Genomic DNA, 18,827 nt, shown 5'->3' on the forward strand with positions numbered 1-18,827 from the left:
GCCCCATATTATGGAGGTGTTTCCTTAGTTGACAGTGGCTAGTCAGAAATCCTACTATTAAGCGTAGATTTTTCCTGGTCATCGCCAGATATTTTTCCGGCGCTAGCTTCCTAGGGTCGCCAAGGGTGATCCTGGCAAGATTGCATCCTTTGATTTCATTCCATCTCTTTAGGGATTGAGCATGGATGTGATGTTTGGTTAGTTCCGCAATTGTCGAAGTCATCAGGCCGTAAGTGGAATCAATGATTGGAACAGCGTGGTTTCGTTAAATGGTAATCCACCACCAGCAATCTTCGACAGTGCACGATCGATTGGACGACAGTCTACGTCACAAAAATATCGACAGATATTGTTTATGCTGACTTTGCTTCTAACAGGGTCCCAGTGAGGAGGCCAACGCACAAACTTGACACACTTGGTATTCGGGGTCGAATGAACCTATGGATTGAAAATTACATGACAGATAGAACTTTCACGGTCAAAGTGGGCCACTCTTTTCCTTCGGAGAGACAAGTCACAAGTGTAGTTTCCCAGGGGTCTGTTCTCTTCGTTGCTTATGAAAGTGATCTTGATCTTCATATAACGTCCTGCAAGTCGTTTCATGCCGATGATACTGAACTGTATGGAAATGCCTTAGTTGAACATCAATTTTTTCAAGAAGACTTCAACTCGATTAGTCAGTGGTGTGAGGAACGGCTTTTATCTCTTAACGTCGATAAATGTGACGTACTCCATCAAGAAATTAACAATTCACTCCACACGTACGCAATAAACGGTCAATCGTTACGTGTACTCACATGTAGACTTGGGAATGACTATTAATACTGACCTGACTTAGTTCGAACATATTATATCCACATGCAAACACGCCAACACACTGATCTACGTTTGTTTGAAGGTAATTGACAATGTTTCATGATGAATTTCATTAGTTCGGACTTCCACTGTCTGATATTATATAAAATGATTTGAAATCCCTGAAAGAACTAAAAAGAAGAAAGAACAAAGAACAAAGAACAAGCAAACCAGCAAATCAGGAATAGCAGAGCATGTTTGGACCCATCAACATAACATCAAATGATCCCAAGCTGAGATCATACACAAAGAGGAACATTGGTTTAGGAGGAAATTCAAAGAAGCCACATACATGTTATCCAACTAAGAATTCAGCCAAGCTAGCGTAGAGATACACAACATATGGAAACCCATAATCAAGCAAAAAAAGGCCAACTCCCACCAAACGGTCATCTCCCACTAAACCAGTGAAGCGGAAAAAGGAAAGCAGAGATAGGTGAAAGTACTCAAATGGCCTATAAATAGCTCACGGAGGAATCAGTCCAGTAATCACCTGAAGACTATTGTGGATACTAACAATCGAAACGTCGTGAAGTAACTTGGTTCGGAATCTCTTAACATTTCTAATTTTATTTTAATTTTTTGTTCAATTTGATCCATTTTCACTTGTAGTTTTATTTTACTATTATTTCATTTCAGGTTTTTTTGCTTAATTTAATTGTTTTTTCAGCTATTCGTTTTATTCTTGTGCTTTAATTTTTAATTATTCTTTTTAGTTCTTTCAGGGATTTCAAATCATTTTATTTAATATCAGACAATGGAAGTCCGAACTAATGAAATTCACACTGATCTACCTCATCCGCGAAATGTTCTCCCATCTATCATATTCAAGTTCCATAAAACTGTAGAAAACTTATGTTCGTCCATGTTGAGAAATGAATATGAGAACATCATTCAGTTTAGTTGACATATAATTTTATTTTATTTAGTTGTATACAGGGTGTCCCTGGACTTCCTCTTTTCCTCTCGGGAATGTATAGATGGGGTCAAAATATCACCAGTACTTCATATAACTTTTTTTCCTAAAAGTCTCTGTAACCAAGTTACGGGCCCTCGAAGTTACAAAATGAAAAATGTTTTTCTTTGATAACTTTTCAAGTGAATATTCAAAATCATCCAAATTTTGGTAATTGACTAAACAAATGAATTCCGTCGATGAGCTTTCATGCAGGAGTCAGTTGTTTTACTACAAAGTCAGGAACGGACTACCCCCGATGGTCCACACCCCAAAACTTTGAAATGACAGATATTTTTCAATATTTTTTAACAAATTAAGGTTACTTGGACAATTTTATGAATAAAAGTACTCGTGTGGAAAGTCGATCGGAGCAACGAGTCTTGATAAAAAAGTAGTTTCACTCGACGACATCAAACCCGCTCGTCCACCATTATTTGAAATGAATAATTATCAAAGCAGAAATAATAATGATAACGTTAATTCAACAACATTTATAACAGGAATAATACAAAGTATGCTGAAATGAAGTCGTAAACAAAAAGTACAGTACCTATATGGAAGTTTAAGTCACAACTGTGATAGCAGATACTCTACTATGAAATATCGAATTTTATTCCATATTTTGTATGTACATAATACGTGTGGAATAATCACGTTTCGTGTTGATCAGTTATCTGAATCTCATGAAACTCAACATTCGAATGTTTCAAATTCTTCTTCACAGCTAAACTGTTGAGGAGTTTCACTGATAATTATAATTTTATGGGAGAAATTCTTCAACACGAATCTAAATTTAGCTGAAAAAACGCACATGGGGAAAAAATATTTACTATACTAATAAAAAGCAAACGAATGAACTACAAAAACGGCTGCACATGATCAGGTGAAAAATATCCAGGGAATAATTATGTTCCATTTCTTTCACAGATGTTGACAAAAAAACCTTTTAGAAAGTTTTGATAAAAAATGAGAAACTGGAATGCGATTTTGTTTTGTTGAGTGGTGCGTTGTCATATGACTATCATTGTATTGTTAATTTTCTATAGGATATTTTGAATTTTTTTGATATGGCCGAACAGTTTACATTCAATGAATATGCAGATATGCATGTATTTTATGGACGAGCATTTTGTAATGCTGCAGAAGCTCGTCGTCTGTATTCCGAGCATTTTCCCAATCGAACGGTACCGTCAAGAGAAACATTCGAGCGTGTCGATCGCAGCTTGAGGGAGACAGGTATGTAATAATTGATAATCAATTTGAACACGTTGTTTTATTTCGATATTATTGTAGGTACAGTTTTGCCAAAACGAGGTGGTGAGGGCGCTCCTAGGACTGTACGTACCGTTGTATTGGAGGAAAATATTTTGGAAGCCGTCGCTGATGATCCTTCAATGAGCATCAGAAATCTATCAGAACAGTTCCATACATCCAAGTCCACTATTCATAGAATAATTAGGGAACAACTGCTCCACCCATTTCACATCCAGAAGGTACATGCCATGACACCTCAAGATTTTCCAGCATGACTGGAATATGCCAATTGGTTCATGGATAGGCAAAGAGAGGATATGACTTTTATTAATCGAGTTTTATTCACTGATGAGGCAGGTTTCAGTAGAGATGGAGTTATCAACTCTCATAATCTCTATATATGGGCCGAATATCCCCATGGGATATTGCAAACCAAACACCAACGGAAATTCAACGTGAATGTTTGGGCTGGTATCATAGGAAACCATCTTATAGGACCATTCGTTCTACAGGACCGATTGAATGGAGAACGTTATTTGGAGTTCATTCAGAACGATTTGAATGGACTTTTGGAACATGTTCCATTGCAAACCCGAAGAGATATGTGGTTTATGCATGATGGCGCTCCTCCTCATTTTAGTTTGATTGTGCGTGACCATCTGAACCATATTTTCCACAATAGATGGATTGGTAGAGGTGGGCCATATTCATGGCCATCGCGGTCTCCGGATTTAATTCCATTGGATTTCTTTCTGTGGGGGCATCTAAAAAGCCTTGTTTACGCTACACCTATTCACACAAGAGATGCATTGTTGAATAGAATAACATTACATTGTGAAGCCATACGAAACGACCCTGGAATGCTATTTCAAGTACAGAGAGGGTGTCTTCGCAGACTAAGAAAATGTATAGAGAGAGAAGGTGGTCATATCGAGCAGTTTCTGTAGCGGATTTTTCATTTCTGTTTGCTCTTGAGGCTCTTGAGTTTCGTTAGTTAAACGTGTTTGCATTAGAAAAATTCGTTATGAACATTTTACCTATCATTTCCATTTTCCTTAAAAACTAATATTTTCGAATAATGGTAGACATCTCAGGATAAATGTTGTTGAATTAACGTTATCATTATTATTTCTGCTTTGATAATTATTCATTTCAAATAATGGTGGACGAGCGGGTTTGATGTCGTCGAGTGAAACTACATTTTTATCAAGACTCGTTGCTCCGATCGACTTTCCACACGAGTACTTTTATTCATAAAATTGTCCAAGTAACCTTAATTTGAAAAAATTTTTAAAAAAATCTGTCATTTCAAAATTTTTGGGTGTGGACCATTGGGGGTAGTCCGTTCCTGACTTTGTAGCAAAACAACTGACTCCTGCATGAAAGCTCATCGAAGGAATTCATTTGTTTAGTCAATTACCAAAATTTGGATGATTTTGAATATTCACTTGAAAAGTTATCAAAGAAAAACATTTTTCATTTTGTAACTTCGAGGGCCCGTTACTTGGTAACGAAGGATTTTAGGAAAAAAAGTTATATGAAGTACTGGTGATATTTTGACCCCATCTATACATTCCCGAGAGGAAAAGAGGAAGTCCAGGGACACCCTGTATAGTTGCTATTGTATTGAAAAAAAAGAAAAATAGTTTTGTCAAAAAAAACATTTAATTTTCTTTAACTGAGGAAAGTAATTAATTTCAAACGGTTATGGGTCCAGATGATAAGTTGGGAATTCGTGAGTTCGATGGTACAGATTCCGACCATTGGAAATTTCGAATGGAATTACTGTTTAGTAAACGTGAAGTTGAAGAAGTGATTAATGAAGTAGTTCCCTTGCCGGAAGACTCCAAGTGGAAGAAAAAGGACATCAAATGCCAGAATATTATTGTGAAGTGCTTAGCTAATTCGCATTTGGAATTCGTTAAAGATAAGAAATCTGCGAAAGAAATGTAGGAAGCACAAGAAACTTCATGTCAAAAGAAAGGACTTGCCAGTAGAATTATTTAAAAAAGTAGCTTTCATTGCTAAAATTAGAGGAAAACGAAAGTATGAAAGGCATTTAAGAACATTTTATTGAGATTGTAAGACATTTGAAATCGGCAGGTCAAAAATTGAAAGAAGTTCAGGTTATTACGCATTAATTGATTATGTTACGTTAGAGACATTATCTGAAGATAAATTAACATTGGATTTAGTAAACGAAAAAAACAAGGTAAACAATAGACATAGTAGTGATGAACTACAAAGTGCATTCTTCTTTATCAAAAGTGGAGCGAAGAAAAACCTAGAATCCAGACCATTTTAATTCGATTGCTACCGATGCGGAGTCAGAGGCCATACAAAGTCAAAATGCAAATATAAGGGTCACTTAAAAAATCATAATAAAAATTATAAAAGTGTTTACTCTCGTAAAGCGGAGCAAATGAGCGAAGAAAATGAAGTCTACAAAGGGAACCGTGGCAAATATTGATTTCCTTACATCAGAAGAGATAAATAAAATGACGAGAAGAAATTATTATCATTTTTCATTGACTCAGGAGCAACAAATCATCTGATTAACAGTGACAGATTCTTGTCCGTTGCGAAGGTACTAGAGAAACCAATTTCGATTGCAGTCGCGAAATCAGGTCGATCATCAGCAACAAAAATTGGTCAAGTCGAAGTGAAACAAGGAAATTCAGACATAACAATAAAATGTGGTCTTTGTTCCTGATTTGAGAGTAAATTTGTTATCTATAAGGCGACTGGATATGATGGGATTCAAAATTGTTTTTGAACATGGAGAAGCGAAAGTATACACCGAAGCTGGTTTAATTGTGAAAGGTGGTAGAAGTGATCATCTTCATGAAATAAGTTTCCGTTTGAAACAAAGTTATATAGCTCACATGACGTATAACTATGAAGAAGACTTGTGGCATCGCCGAATGGGTCACGTAAGTCAGTCCAATCACTCCTCCAACCTGGGATGGAGACAACTATTTCATTACGTTTATTGATGATTATACTCATTTCACAATTGTATATGTGCTTAAAAGTAAAAATGAAGTTTGGAAGTAAATTATTTGAGTCGTTTTCAAGATTGTGCAGGAGAAGACCACTGGAAACACCCCAAGAGATTTTTGAGATATCTGCGCGGAACTTCTGAATTGAAACTTTGTTACAAGCGACGATAAAAGACCCAAGTAATTATTGATTCTGCTGATTCTGATTGGGAAAATGACATCGATAGGAAAACAACTTCTGGTTATTTATTCAAATCATTTGGAAACCTGATTTCTTGGACAACAAAGAAAAAACTGTATGTTTCACTTTCAAGTACTGAAGCTGAGTACGTTGCTGTTTGCACCGCTGCTTATGAAGGAATTGGGTTGAAAAATGTGATAACTGACATGATAATAGATTTTTGTAGTCCCATACAAATATTTGAGGACAATCAGGGATGTATACAGCTTTCCAAGAACCCCGATACAAAACGGTCCAAACATATTGATATCAAATATCAATTCATCAAAGAAAAAGTAATAAGCAGAGAAATAGAGCTGAAATATGTGGAATCGAACAGGCAAGAAGCAGATATACTGACGAAAGGGTTTACAAGAGATATGTTTTAGAGCTCCGAAGTCTATTAGGATTGAATGATGGACTTCTTATTCAGGCGAGGTGTTGAGGAATGAATATGAGAACATCATTCAGTTTAGTTGATTTATAATTTTATTCTATCTAGTTTTATATAATTGCTATTGTATTGAAAAAAAAATGATAAAATTTTGTGAATAAAAGTCAAAAGAAACATTTCATTTTCTTTAACTGAGGAAAGTAATTAATTCCAAAAGTCCAGTTATGGAGTATGCAGGTTCGGTGTGATATCCTGTTCTGGTGCGCGATAAGAACTTGTTGGATATGTTCAGCGTCAAGCCACACTTATGATTTTTGGTGAAGTACTTCCAACCTATGTCGAAAGACTGAGGATGGCACAACTGACAGCTTTTGACTAACGTCGACTCCGTGGAGACCTTATCGTATCTTTCCGTATAGCTGAGTATAATTATGCTAATCAGAAAGATCTTTTTGTTTTCAACAATAATTCGCGGTTAAGTGGTCACACACTCAACTTAAAAAAGGAGGAATTCGCTCATTCAATGATGTTGTGAATTCTGACTCAGTGAATAGTTTAAAAACAAAGTAGAAATGTTTCTATACATATAATAATTGAATTGAAGGGGTTATATTTTTAGGAGTGATTAATTTTTGGGAAAGAAAGTTTTTGGCTTTCTACTACTCCATCTTGATACAAAAAAAGGATGAGGGAATTTTCCAAAGAAAGGAAGGAAGTTATCAATTATTTGAAAATAAGTTACTCTATACATGGATGTGTAGATCATACAAAGAAGTGTCTGAAAGTTACTTCTTTGCATGATCTACACATCCATGTATAGAGTTACTTATTTTTAAATTGATTACTTCCTTCCTTCCTTTGGAAGATTTCCTCATCCTTTTTTTGTACCAAGATGGAGTAGTAGAAAGCCAAAAACTTTCTTTACCAAAAATATAGTAATTATTTTTATTTTCTTTTTGCATGCATTGTATTAACTTGTTGATCTCTTAAGTTTTTATGCTTATATAGGACTCTGTCCTCAGCCTTCATTTATATGTAATAATGATAATAATAATAATAACCACACTGCCTGCGCATGCGTATATATTTTATGTTGAAACCAATGGCCTTGAAATAACAGGCCAAACTAAAAAGTATAAAATGAATAATAGTTTGGAAAACCAAAAAAAAACAGGCTTTAATAGCAACACAAACTGAAAAATAAAAAGTAATCCGTTCAACATTGACAATAAATCCTGTGGCTTGATATAACCAATGAAGTCTGCTGGAACCGCAGCATTATCTGGAAAAAAATTGAAACGAAAAAAATACCAAAATCTTGGTAACAACTATCTTTTGGTGTTTATCGCCCGGAGTCTCTGTTATTCGTTCATGAATTCGGGAGGAGAATAGGCCAAGCAACGAAAGATCACCGTACTACCTCTTTTGGATAGAAATAATTACTATTCAACGTGGTAATACTGCTTTGGTCGTTGGAACCATTCCTCCTTCACATAATTTCTTCGAAACAAGCCAAGATATGTGGATATTCATCAGTCTCTTATCAAGGTTAATTCGCCACCTTCTTCTTTTTCAGTGCGTTCAATGAACTTAGGTCATTCTTGCCCCCAAATATGAGTTACAGTTCTCGTGGTTCTGGTTCCTTTTCAGTGGAAGAGCTTCATGAAGCAAGAGCCGAATCGATCCCTCTACGAAACCTTTCATCACTTGGAAGGATCGATTGCAGCTTGAGAAATGGTTCTTATGCAGATTCTGTGAAACATGTTCTTCCTTACGAATCAGTAGAGAGTTGTCCTGAAAATCTTGAGAAGAAGATTGTTTTAGGTAATTTAGCATTTAGCTACGCGAATGGCATTTTACAAGTGTTGTTCATGATGAAGAATTTCAAGCACAAGGTTTTAATGATGAACGAGAACGAGAATGTTTCCTATCTATTCACTAAACTCAAACACCTGTTCATGGGCAGTTTCGTAAGAATGTGTTATCTTTCCCTCCAACCGATTTCCTGGAGTCTTTGAAATCTACTAGATACTCGTTAGGACAACAAGAGGATTGTTCCGAATTCATGGGGTTCTTGTTGAATACTCTTCGTAAGCAAAACAATAGCAGAATCAATACTCCTGACCACTCTGTATTGAATGATTCCATACAGTTCATTTCGTCTCGTGTTTGTAAAGCTTTTGCTGGAAAAATCCTCATATGTTTACTTTGTAGTAAATGTTCAAGAGGTAGCGAAAATTCATGTGAATTTCTGGCAGAAACGTATATGAATTTCTGGAACTTCAACTAGCGTTTCCTAATATGACTAATGAACAGTCCGTGCAAAGCTTATTGTTGAATCATCTGGAAATGGAAATTTTAACAGGTGATAGCTGAGGCATCAGCCAATCTAATAATAACACTGATGATCTTCAAACATGACTCAACCTCTGACGGAAGCACGAAATAGATGAACATTTCAATAAAGCAGACCGCTATTTTAATCTTAATGCAGTCATTGTTCACTATGGCGTTGAATCTAGTCATAATCTCGCCTTGGTCAAAGACGAAACAGACTGGTTAAGGTTTGACGATAGTCATGTCGCTAAGTGTTTTGGCGATGTATTGAATTTATTAGAGCCTCTGGAGACACTTTACATTTTGTTTTATGAGAGACATTGGCAGATCAAGATTTTCAGATGATGTGGTGCTGCAGGTTTTTCCGGGTTTTCCTGTAGCTGAAAAAATAACTGCGCCACTGGAATCAATGAAGTCGCCCCGGAGCGCCAATTAATTTTTGTTGTTGTTTTATAATTCCATGATTTGTATGCTGGAAGTGTTATACATTTTGAAGCATCCTACGCTTTTTTTACTACTTTTTTGTGAATATATTCATTCTGATTTCAGACTTTGTGACTACATTCATTCCGATTTCAGACTTATTGAAAGTCATTAGTTACATCAAGTCATATGAGTTATTATCGATGTTGAACAAAATTTTGGATAAGTTCCGAATTATTTTTTATTTTGTGTAGCTGTCATTTTGAATTTTGAATCTTTCAGGAATTAGTATTCTTTACAAAAAACCAGATAAGAAAGATATTAACATGTTTGCCTTTTTGGACCCGTTTTCTGGTGATGTTTGGATCTACACCGCAACATTATTTCTCGTTATATCCATCGTGCTCTATTTCATATCTAGGTAACATTTCTGCTCAGTTGTGGAAATTTTTTGCTTCATTCGTTTCTCAATGTTTTCAGGATGACTCCAGGTGATTGGGAGAATCCGCATCCATGCGAAGATGATCCTGAGGAGCTGGAAAATATCTGGGATATAAAAAATTGTCTGTGGCTCACACTAGGGTCTATTATGACACAAGGCTGTGACATTCTACCAAAGTAATGAAAGTTGTGGTAATCATTGAACTTATAAACTGTATTTTTTCAAAATTTGTATCAGAAAAAACTTGCCTCACTTGTTTACAGAGAAAAAATGGCTAAAAATCCCTCCCCCCCACTTTTCCCAATCAATACAATGCAATACTCTCATGGACGCACGTCAAGTTTTTTTGATCTCCTTGATTGGTGGAACACGCGTCAAGAAGAGTATCGCATTTCTGGTAATTGGGAAAAGTTCATGTTTCGGAAGAAAATGAATATTCAGCTGATCAGACTCTCCTCATAACATGGTCTCCCTGTTGAGAACATATTATGGAAAATTACTTGAAAGAAATAGGTAATCCCTGAAAACTTGTTGAAGACTTCACGAATAATAATGGTGAGGCGAATAATATAACATTAATGGATGAAGGATGATTGATCGAAAATTCATTAGAAGTGTTCAATTTATTTTTTGAAAATGCTCCAAGAGATGTGATCTCTAGGGTTCGTTATACTCCTGATATGCCAATCGATAACACCAACAAATTGCTGTTTCTAAATTTGACTTTCAATTTGTTACATTCAATGATATTTTGTTACTGTACAAGTTATTGAATTTTTGGCGTATAATGGCTTTCACGAATGACGAGAATAGAGATATGATACAAATTTATTGCAAATACGATAGAAACAGTGTTAGGACATCGGAAATGTATTTGAACTTGTATCCCGAAGATGACAATCACATTGAACTATGTTCAAGTTATTGGATCAAAATCTTACCGAATTTGGTTCATTTGAAAAGCCAATGAAAAAATACGGAGACAGAATCAACAATCAAAATTTGATAAATGGGTTGTGTATGAGGTAAATTAGGCATTGTGTCCTTTTCAATAAAAATAGAACTCTGAACAAATAACAATAATTTACTGAAATGTAAAGACAAAAGTAAATCACAGCAAATGCTAAAATGCTGGCCTTGTTCATGATAACACAACTGTGCCCTTCTTCGAATATTATTCACTTCACGATTAATTTCTCTCCTCCTTAATCTTCCGAACTCTCTAACAATGCTGCGTTGATGGTCCTCAATATTTTAATATTTCCTCTGACCAAAATCTCTATTTTTCAGTGTACCCCATAAGAATGTATCCATAACAATTAAGTCTGGAGATCTTGTTGGCCACCTCACTGGCCCATTATTCCCTATCCAATTATTACCAAAACTTTTAGTCAGGGAATTGAATACTCTACTGGTAGTGTGCGGTGGAGCACCATCATTTTACAAAGAGATGTTGTTATAGTTAGCCAAAGGTAGATCATCCAACTAGTCTTCGAAAATCGACATTGAAAACTGGTGATAGGTTTCTCCAGTGAGAATTCCGTCAAATAAATGAGGACCCAAAATCTACAATTTAATATATTATAATACTACATTTTAAAATTGAATTATAAAACTAGTATTTCACTATGTAAGAAATTAACAAAAAATAAATAATAATTGCACAAAGAAACTTTCCCTCGGTTATCTTAAAAGTGCGATTTTGTTCCATCCTTTACATAAAATAGGACGTATGCTTCTCTACTCACAAGCGACTTTGGTGAAATTGGTGACATGTGTGAATCGTTGTATTTGTGCCACGCGCCAGTATACGGGTGTCTGCAGTATGCTGTATAATGTCCTCTGTTAGTAGTCCCACTGTGATTTAAAAGTGCATATAGATTATAACAAATAGCCTCATTTTCTGCTGCAAAATTGTCCATATCCAATCCTTCTAGAGGAAATTCGATGATATCATTCAATTTGCCACTACTTTCCTATATTACTAAAATATAGGAAAACTTGTGGATTGATAGAGACTTTGTGCATCTTCTCCTTTCCTTGCATTTCGAACACTTCGGTTTTTCAATTCCATCCAAAGTTTCTTCTCTTGTAAAAGAATCTAAGCATTGCCACAAACTCAATTGGTCGGTTCTTTGTGGTATGGAGAGAGACAAATACCAGAAAGCATCAAATGTTACTGAAGAGTATCCACAGTGTGTGCATTTCATCGTGGATTTCAATTGGCCAACGAAATTATCTACAATCTTAGAGTTATGCATCCTCAAATATGTGAGCCATGACTCTTGTGCATTTCCGCTGTCGCTCAATTTTTCGTCAATCTCCGTTAAGATTGGTTTAGGTTTCTCATTAATTATATTAACCTCTTCATGTAATCCTTCTAAAAGATAACGGAGAAACTCCTGGGCGTCTTGATGGGAATTACCCATGAATCGAGGAGCGAAACTTTGAATCTGATTTTTTAAGGAGGTTGTATTTAATACTTTATCAAATGAATCTTCTGACCACAACTCCTTGATGACTTCTGCAAACGATTTGATTAAAGCACCCTTCATACTAGAAATACTAATATTGATATCTTTCATGAATTCATCCTTTTTCAAATATTCAAAAATTGTATCTTTGAGGTCTGATGAGGTCTGATTTCTCGGAACTGCCTGTGGTTGTTTATGCTCCAAATGTGTTCGTTATTTCGGTTGAATATCCCACAATTCGTAAAAGTGCTTTCATCTGTCCAAATTACATTTTCCAGGAAAACAGAAAAATCAGGTCTTCTTATTAGCCAAATTCAAAATTCTAATCACTTTTCAAGATAACCTGGATGCAATTTTTGAGATATGTGTATTTTGTAACATTTCAATCCGCTTTTTTTGAGATTTCAAGCACTTGTATGACAAATTATATTCATTTCGGTGGAAATTTGACGTGTACATTTCCTCGGGTTCATTTTGATCTGCAAATTATAAATTTTTATTGAAAAGGACACAATGTCTAACTTACCTCATATATACCTCATTTATCAAATTTTCTTTAGTTTCCTGGAAGACGAAAACCGTTGTCGTCTTTCGGGATACAAGTTTGAATACATTTCCGATGTCCTAACACTGTTTCTATCGTATTTGTAATAAATTTGTATCATATCTCTATTTTCTTCATTCGTGAAAGCCATTTTTCGCAAAACATTCAATGACTTGTACAATAACAAAATGTCATTGAGTGTAACAAATTGAAAATGATATTTAGAAAAATAAAAGTCAAAACCTTTAATGTTAAGAATTATTTTTTTTCAAAATCTCCAATTTATAACTTATGATACATCATTGAAAAGGAATAATCTGGTTCTATTCAAAACAGAAAAAATCCAATGTAGCGGCTATAAGAAAAAATAAAGTTGATGATGGTTGTTGGAAGACGAAACGTCGGATAGCCAATCTGAAATGACCATTATATAGCAGGGAAAAAGTGGCAATGTGGAAGTGCAATTCATTTTCGAATGCTTCGAAAAAAATAAAGCCACAAAAATATAAAAGTCATTTCCTGAAATTTCTGTTTTTTCCGAATATCTCTGGATATACTCGCAATTTTAGAACTTATTTTACAACGGCATATTGTTAGTCAGGTAAACGCACAACTTTGCCCCAATTTAACCATCTTCGTATCTCTCATAGTTTCCGAGATCTCAATGTTGACGATCGAATTCGAAACACCCTGTATATCGGTCGGTAGCCAAGCGGTTCGGCGTGGGTGCTTTGTTCACTCACTCGAATTGACTGCCGTGTTGGTCGGTGGTTCAATCCCTAGTCTGAACGATCGATCTTCACTTGTTATCGTCCAACCCGTGTTGGAAATCACACGTTAAAAGGTCAGACTTCGTTAATCCTTGGCTCGCACAAGTTTCGACTTCTGAGGGTTGTCGTTCGTAGGGGTGCGACAGCTGGTTAACGGAAAAACAGATTTTAAACAGATTTTTTTTTAAAACAGACAGATATAGGGTTCACACATTGTTGTGTGCTATTATTGTTATTAAGTTTTAGTTGTGTTGTTACTGTTAGTTTACTTCTTTTGAGATATTGTGTTTGTTCGTGATCTACACTGAGACTGACTATTCCTATACAATGTAAATTGCCAATGAGGAAAATAAACGAAAAAAAATCATATCTGTGTCAGAATGATTTTGTAACACACAAGTACACGTACCCGGTGTATTGATAGGTATCAAGGGTTCTTGGGTACAAAGTGACACAACTAACTGAACTGGAAAATGCTAAAATCCAAATCTTCCAGGAGGTGTCACCTTTCTTTTACATCGTGTCATAATCAGGGATCTACTACCAGTAGCCACAGGAAAATTCTCGCCTTCTTCCAGTTTTTCGTATTCTGGCTCCATAGACTTAAGACTTTTTTGGATTTCCTCTATGAATATATAGATATATTAATTTCTCCTTCAGGTTCTCAATTATATCAGATTCAAAGACGAAATGGTCGTATATTTCGATTTCAAGGGGGTATAATTTTTAATGGGTTTCATCAAAGTACCGGTTGAAGTCTTGACTTTCCCCTTTTAACCGGAAATAAATTCTTGCCCCCTACCCAAAGCCCAATCAAGTCTTCTCAAATTCTCTTTTTTGATAATGACGATCTATCCTTTCCTGATTTCTCTAGAGTAATGCTTCAGCATGCGTAAAATCAATTGACTCAGGTATTCATTTCGAAATCTCTTTCGTAGGTTCAATAGCATCTTCTGAATATACCTCAGATGACGTCTCATTGATGAACTATCCACTTCATCCAAACAGGGTGTTTCAGATTCCTTAATATCGTGCAGAAACATAGATGGATCCTCCGGGAGAAGGAAATATTGAGAGCAGATAGTTGGTTCACAGATGGATCAAAACACCTTCTGGTTCCGGTGCAGGTGTTTTCAGTCGCAGATCCAGGACAGAGATATCAACCTAGGAACCTATGCGACTATATATCAAGCGGAAATTTACGCTACTGAATTGCGAGAATATTTTTATTGACACATGTCTCGGTCTCAAGCGGTATGGAAGCTCTTGGCTCCTACCGAGCAACGTCAAAATTGGAAGCAAATTGCCAAAAACGACTCTCCTCAAGAAGAAGACTTAACATATTGTCTCTGATCTGGATTCCTGGCTATACTGGCCTGGAAGGCAATGAGGCTGCTGACTCCCTTGCAAAAGAGGTTGCTGCAAGCAGCTTCATAGAAGCAGAAGCCATTGGCATCGCATTAGGCTTTGCCAAACAAAGATTGAACACCTGGATGGCAAGAAGACGTCTGGCAGAATCTTCCAGGAGTGGCTCACTCCAAGGTGTTTATTTACTCTTCGAAGCTTGATACCAAACAGTTGTTAGACTACAGTAGCGATGAACTACGATGTTTTTACGAGGTTTTTAGAGTTCGGCAGAGCCTTACTCTTGCCATTTGATCTGAAAGACCATTCACCATACAAACTAATCGGCTTCGTTAATAAGTTGAGTTTATTTAGTCGAGTGTGAATAGGTGTGAGCCACAATAAACCCTTGCGGGTTGCAGTGGAGGGTCGAATATACCCACTTACTTTAGACCTAACCTAACCTAACCTAGATGGTGTTGATTGTTGTCTGACATATATGTGAGAGATCGCGAATTTATTACAGATTCACAGTGACATAATATACTATACAACTCTTCATATGTTGAAGAAGCCTTCCCTGGTTGTTTTCGTAGGAATTGTTTGATTATTTCAATAAGCCGCTCCCTCTATTTTTCCCCACCAGGGTGTTCCACGCGGGGGTTAGATTTCCAATTGAGATCTAATATCGAAGTTAAATATTCTTCATCAGTTACAGTGTACTCCCACCCTCGAGAATAAAATTTGGGATCTTTTGCGATCTCAGCCGGGTATTCGACTGAGTCAATCACACATTATTATGTAAGCTAACAGCAATTGGTCCAAGTCAGTCCTTGAAGTGGATTGAATAATATTTATCAAAATGTTTCAAATATTATGAAAAAATCGGTAAATATCACTGAATCTGATTATATCTCTATCACTATGGGTGTCCCACAAGGATCTGTTTTGAGGTCTGTTTCATTTTTCTATATATATATATATATATATATATATATATATAAATATATATATATGATGTGTTGTTTTTCCGGGTGTTCATCCGTTGTGTACTATTCGATAGTCGACGTTTCGCCATCATTCGAGTTACACCTCTCGAAGCGAAGCAGTGACTCGTCTTGATAATGCCATCTGAGATGATGGCGAAACGTCGACTATCGAATAGTACACAACGGATGAACACCCGGAAAAACAACACATCATATTCTACCATCCGTGAAAACCTACATTGTAAAATATATATATATATATATATATATATATATATATATATATATATATATATATATATATATATGAACATAACATCTATAAGTTCATCAGTACACTTCAAAATGTATGCAGATGACACTTCTATTCTGATCTCTAACAAAGAAAATGCAGCTCTAGAAAAACAATCTGTGGTTCTGCAGGAAATCTCAACGAAGAAAAAACACATGCAGTACATTTTCATAATAAACAAAAACAGGTAGATATAGACATTAAAATTGGCAATTATTAAATTGACAAGGTATCATATGTGAACTTTATGTGTCTATATGGCGATGAGTGACATTGTGAGGCAGTCGTTTTAAATATGGATTCTGTGATTTAGATGCTTCGTAATTTCAAATTAGTTTTTGCTCATGACCAGTTGACTATACTGAACTTTGCTCATGCAGAATCTCCCTTGTCAATGAGCAATGTCATCAATATTCAATGATGTATTCATCTCCAAAAAAAAAATAATTCTTTATATTGCTAGTGTATCGAGTACAACCAGTTGTAAGAATTACTTTAAAATTCAAAACCTCAACTCTGCCATTTCTGTTTATTTTTGAAGTCTGTATATATGTCTGTATATATGATACATTTTTAAACTGATGCATTCAGTCAATACAAAACAACATGATGATCAACATGTATCTTTTTCAAAAAAAATGTCCTCCATCTATAATTATAGCCAATTATAATTGGCCAAAGGATTTTCAATAAATCACCATTGACTATGAAATCTATTCCTGAACTGAAATTATACAAATTAGCATTGACAGAATTTTTATCGAATCAAGTTTTTCGTTCTGTAGAACATCTTTTACACCGATTTCAGACTTTCTAGATGTAGGTATGTTCCTCTTTTGTGATATGAATGTTGTAGAATCAAATTGAAGCTAGGTATTACTTTATATTTAGGACCCTGACTAATCCTATACAAATTATTTTGTCATAAAGGAAATAAAGTATGACTTACTTACTACTTACTCACTTCATATAGCTAATGATTAATTACTGTTTCAGAGGAATATCGTCAAGAATAGCAGTAGCGATGTGGTGGTTTTTCTCGCTCATCATGACTAGTTCTTACACAGCTAATCTTGCAGCTTTTTTGACCAAGGCCAATTCAGAACCACCAATCGATGGAGCTGAAGCTCTCTCTAAGCAAACTAAAATAAAATATGGCCTTTTAACAGGAGGATCCACTGAGTCTTTTTTCCGCAACTCAAATTTCTCCACTTACCAAAGGATGTGGTTGAATATGCAACAATTCAGGCCCAGTGTTTTTGAAGACACTAACCAACGTGGCGTTGTTAGAGTTAACACCACAAAAAATTCCCTGTACGCTTTTTTGATGGAGTCCACACAAATTGAGTATGAGATTGAAACTAACTGTCACTTGAAACAAATTGGGGATTGGTTGGATTCTAAAAGTTACGGCATAGCAATGCCAATGAGTAAGCAATTGTTTTCAGAAGAATTATGATTTATATCTCTCATATAAGATTCTCCTTACAGGGGTGCTATCAATATGGCAGTGTTGACCATGCAGGAATCGGGAGCACTCGCAGAACTCAAACAAAAATGGTGGAAAAAAATGAGAAAAGAACCATCCTGTGATTCAGTGAGTAGTTAATAATAATGATAATAAATATGCAGGGATGCTCACTAACATCCTTGGCCTTCGGTACCGGCTGTGAGTCCACAGGGCTAACCACTCAGTAGACTCAAATCTTGGTTCCTGGTAATCGAAAAAGGGGCCCGCTCGGAGGTGACAGAGGATAGGTGGTGGGTCCCAAAACGATGATTTGCCTACCGATGGCAACGCTTTGAGTGGACGCATGAGCTAAGAGATAGCCTTATGCATTGCTACGAGAGTAGTGAGCCTGCGCAAAGTGGGTACATGGCGAGAATGCATGCTCTGTGGTTTGAAACACATCTGTAGCATGCCGCCTTTTTTGCCCAAAATCTTAGGGATTACGTATCCTACATAGCTCCTTTCCATCCTGCTAACGAAGTGGTAAGTGATAGTTTTACCACCCGTTGGCACGGCTAGAGAGGAGACTCGCATCATGCCACCAATGTTATCAATCGGAACACGCAGGGCGCTCCACATGCCCCTAAAGCTGGCTCGTTTGGATGCGGAGGTTCATAGTGTTCTAACAGAAGAGGCTGACATCTGACAAATCAACACCGCCGTGCATAGCGTTGTCCAATCGCTTTCCTAATCATAAGGACGAAATCCCGGCCATGCGATTCGGAAGATCGAATGACGTGTACACAAGATTGAGGCTAAGATCATGTCGGCGAGACAACACGCGTCTCGTATCCAATGTGTGATAGATTACAGGGCGACCAACAGGTCTTTCACGCCCGCAGTGCGGCGAATAGCCGCCAAACTACGATGAAACCATCAGACTTTGAGTCAAGGCGTGCTGCTGACCATCAAACAGCACTGCCTTGATAGGATACGAATGCTAATGGCTGCTAAGAAGTCACTAGTGAGGCAAGCGGGAAGTATCGCAAAAAACCTTGGGTTTGTGGATAATTCGCCTG

The 18,827-nt window shown here is 36.3% G+C and overlaps 1 protein-coding gene across 2 annotated transcripts in view; it reads left to right on the forward strand.

Annotated features, from left to right (window-relative positions):
- LOC111517234 (glutamate receptor ionotropic, kainate 2) overlaps positions 1-18,827 on the forward strand; it is a 66,744-nt gene that overhangs the window by 31,309 nt on the left and 16,608 nt on the right. The window contains exons 10-13 of one of the 2 annotated variants that reach the window (XR_012466813.1): positions 9,726-9,864; positions 9,924-10,061; positions 17,295-17,728; positions 17,790-17,895. Coding sequence is in view for 1 of the 2 variants with exons in the window: in XM_074180224.1 (XP_074036325.1) it covers positions 9,726-9,864; positions 9,924-10,061; positions 17,295-17,728; positions 17,777-17,895 (830 nt within the window). In the remaining variant the exon portion in view is untranslated. Of the gene's footprint in view, positions 1-9,725; positions 9,865-9,923; positions 10,062-17,294; positions 17,729-17,776; positions 17,896-18,827 lie in introns of both variants that reach the window. The other variant, XM_074180224.1, reaches the window with a different exon arrangement.

Source organism: Leptinotarsa decemlineata, unplaced genomic scaffold (assembly GCF_025532065.1).
Source record: "Leptinotarsa decemlineata unplaced genomic scaffold, Ldec_3_MD MMD2_tig00026294_RagTag_RagTag, whole genome shotgun sequence".
Lineage (NCBI taxonomy): Eukaryota > Metazoa > Arthropoda > Insecta > Coleoptera > Chrysomelidae > Leptinotarsa > Leptinotarsa decemlineata.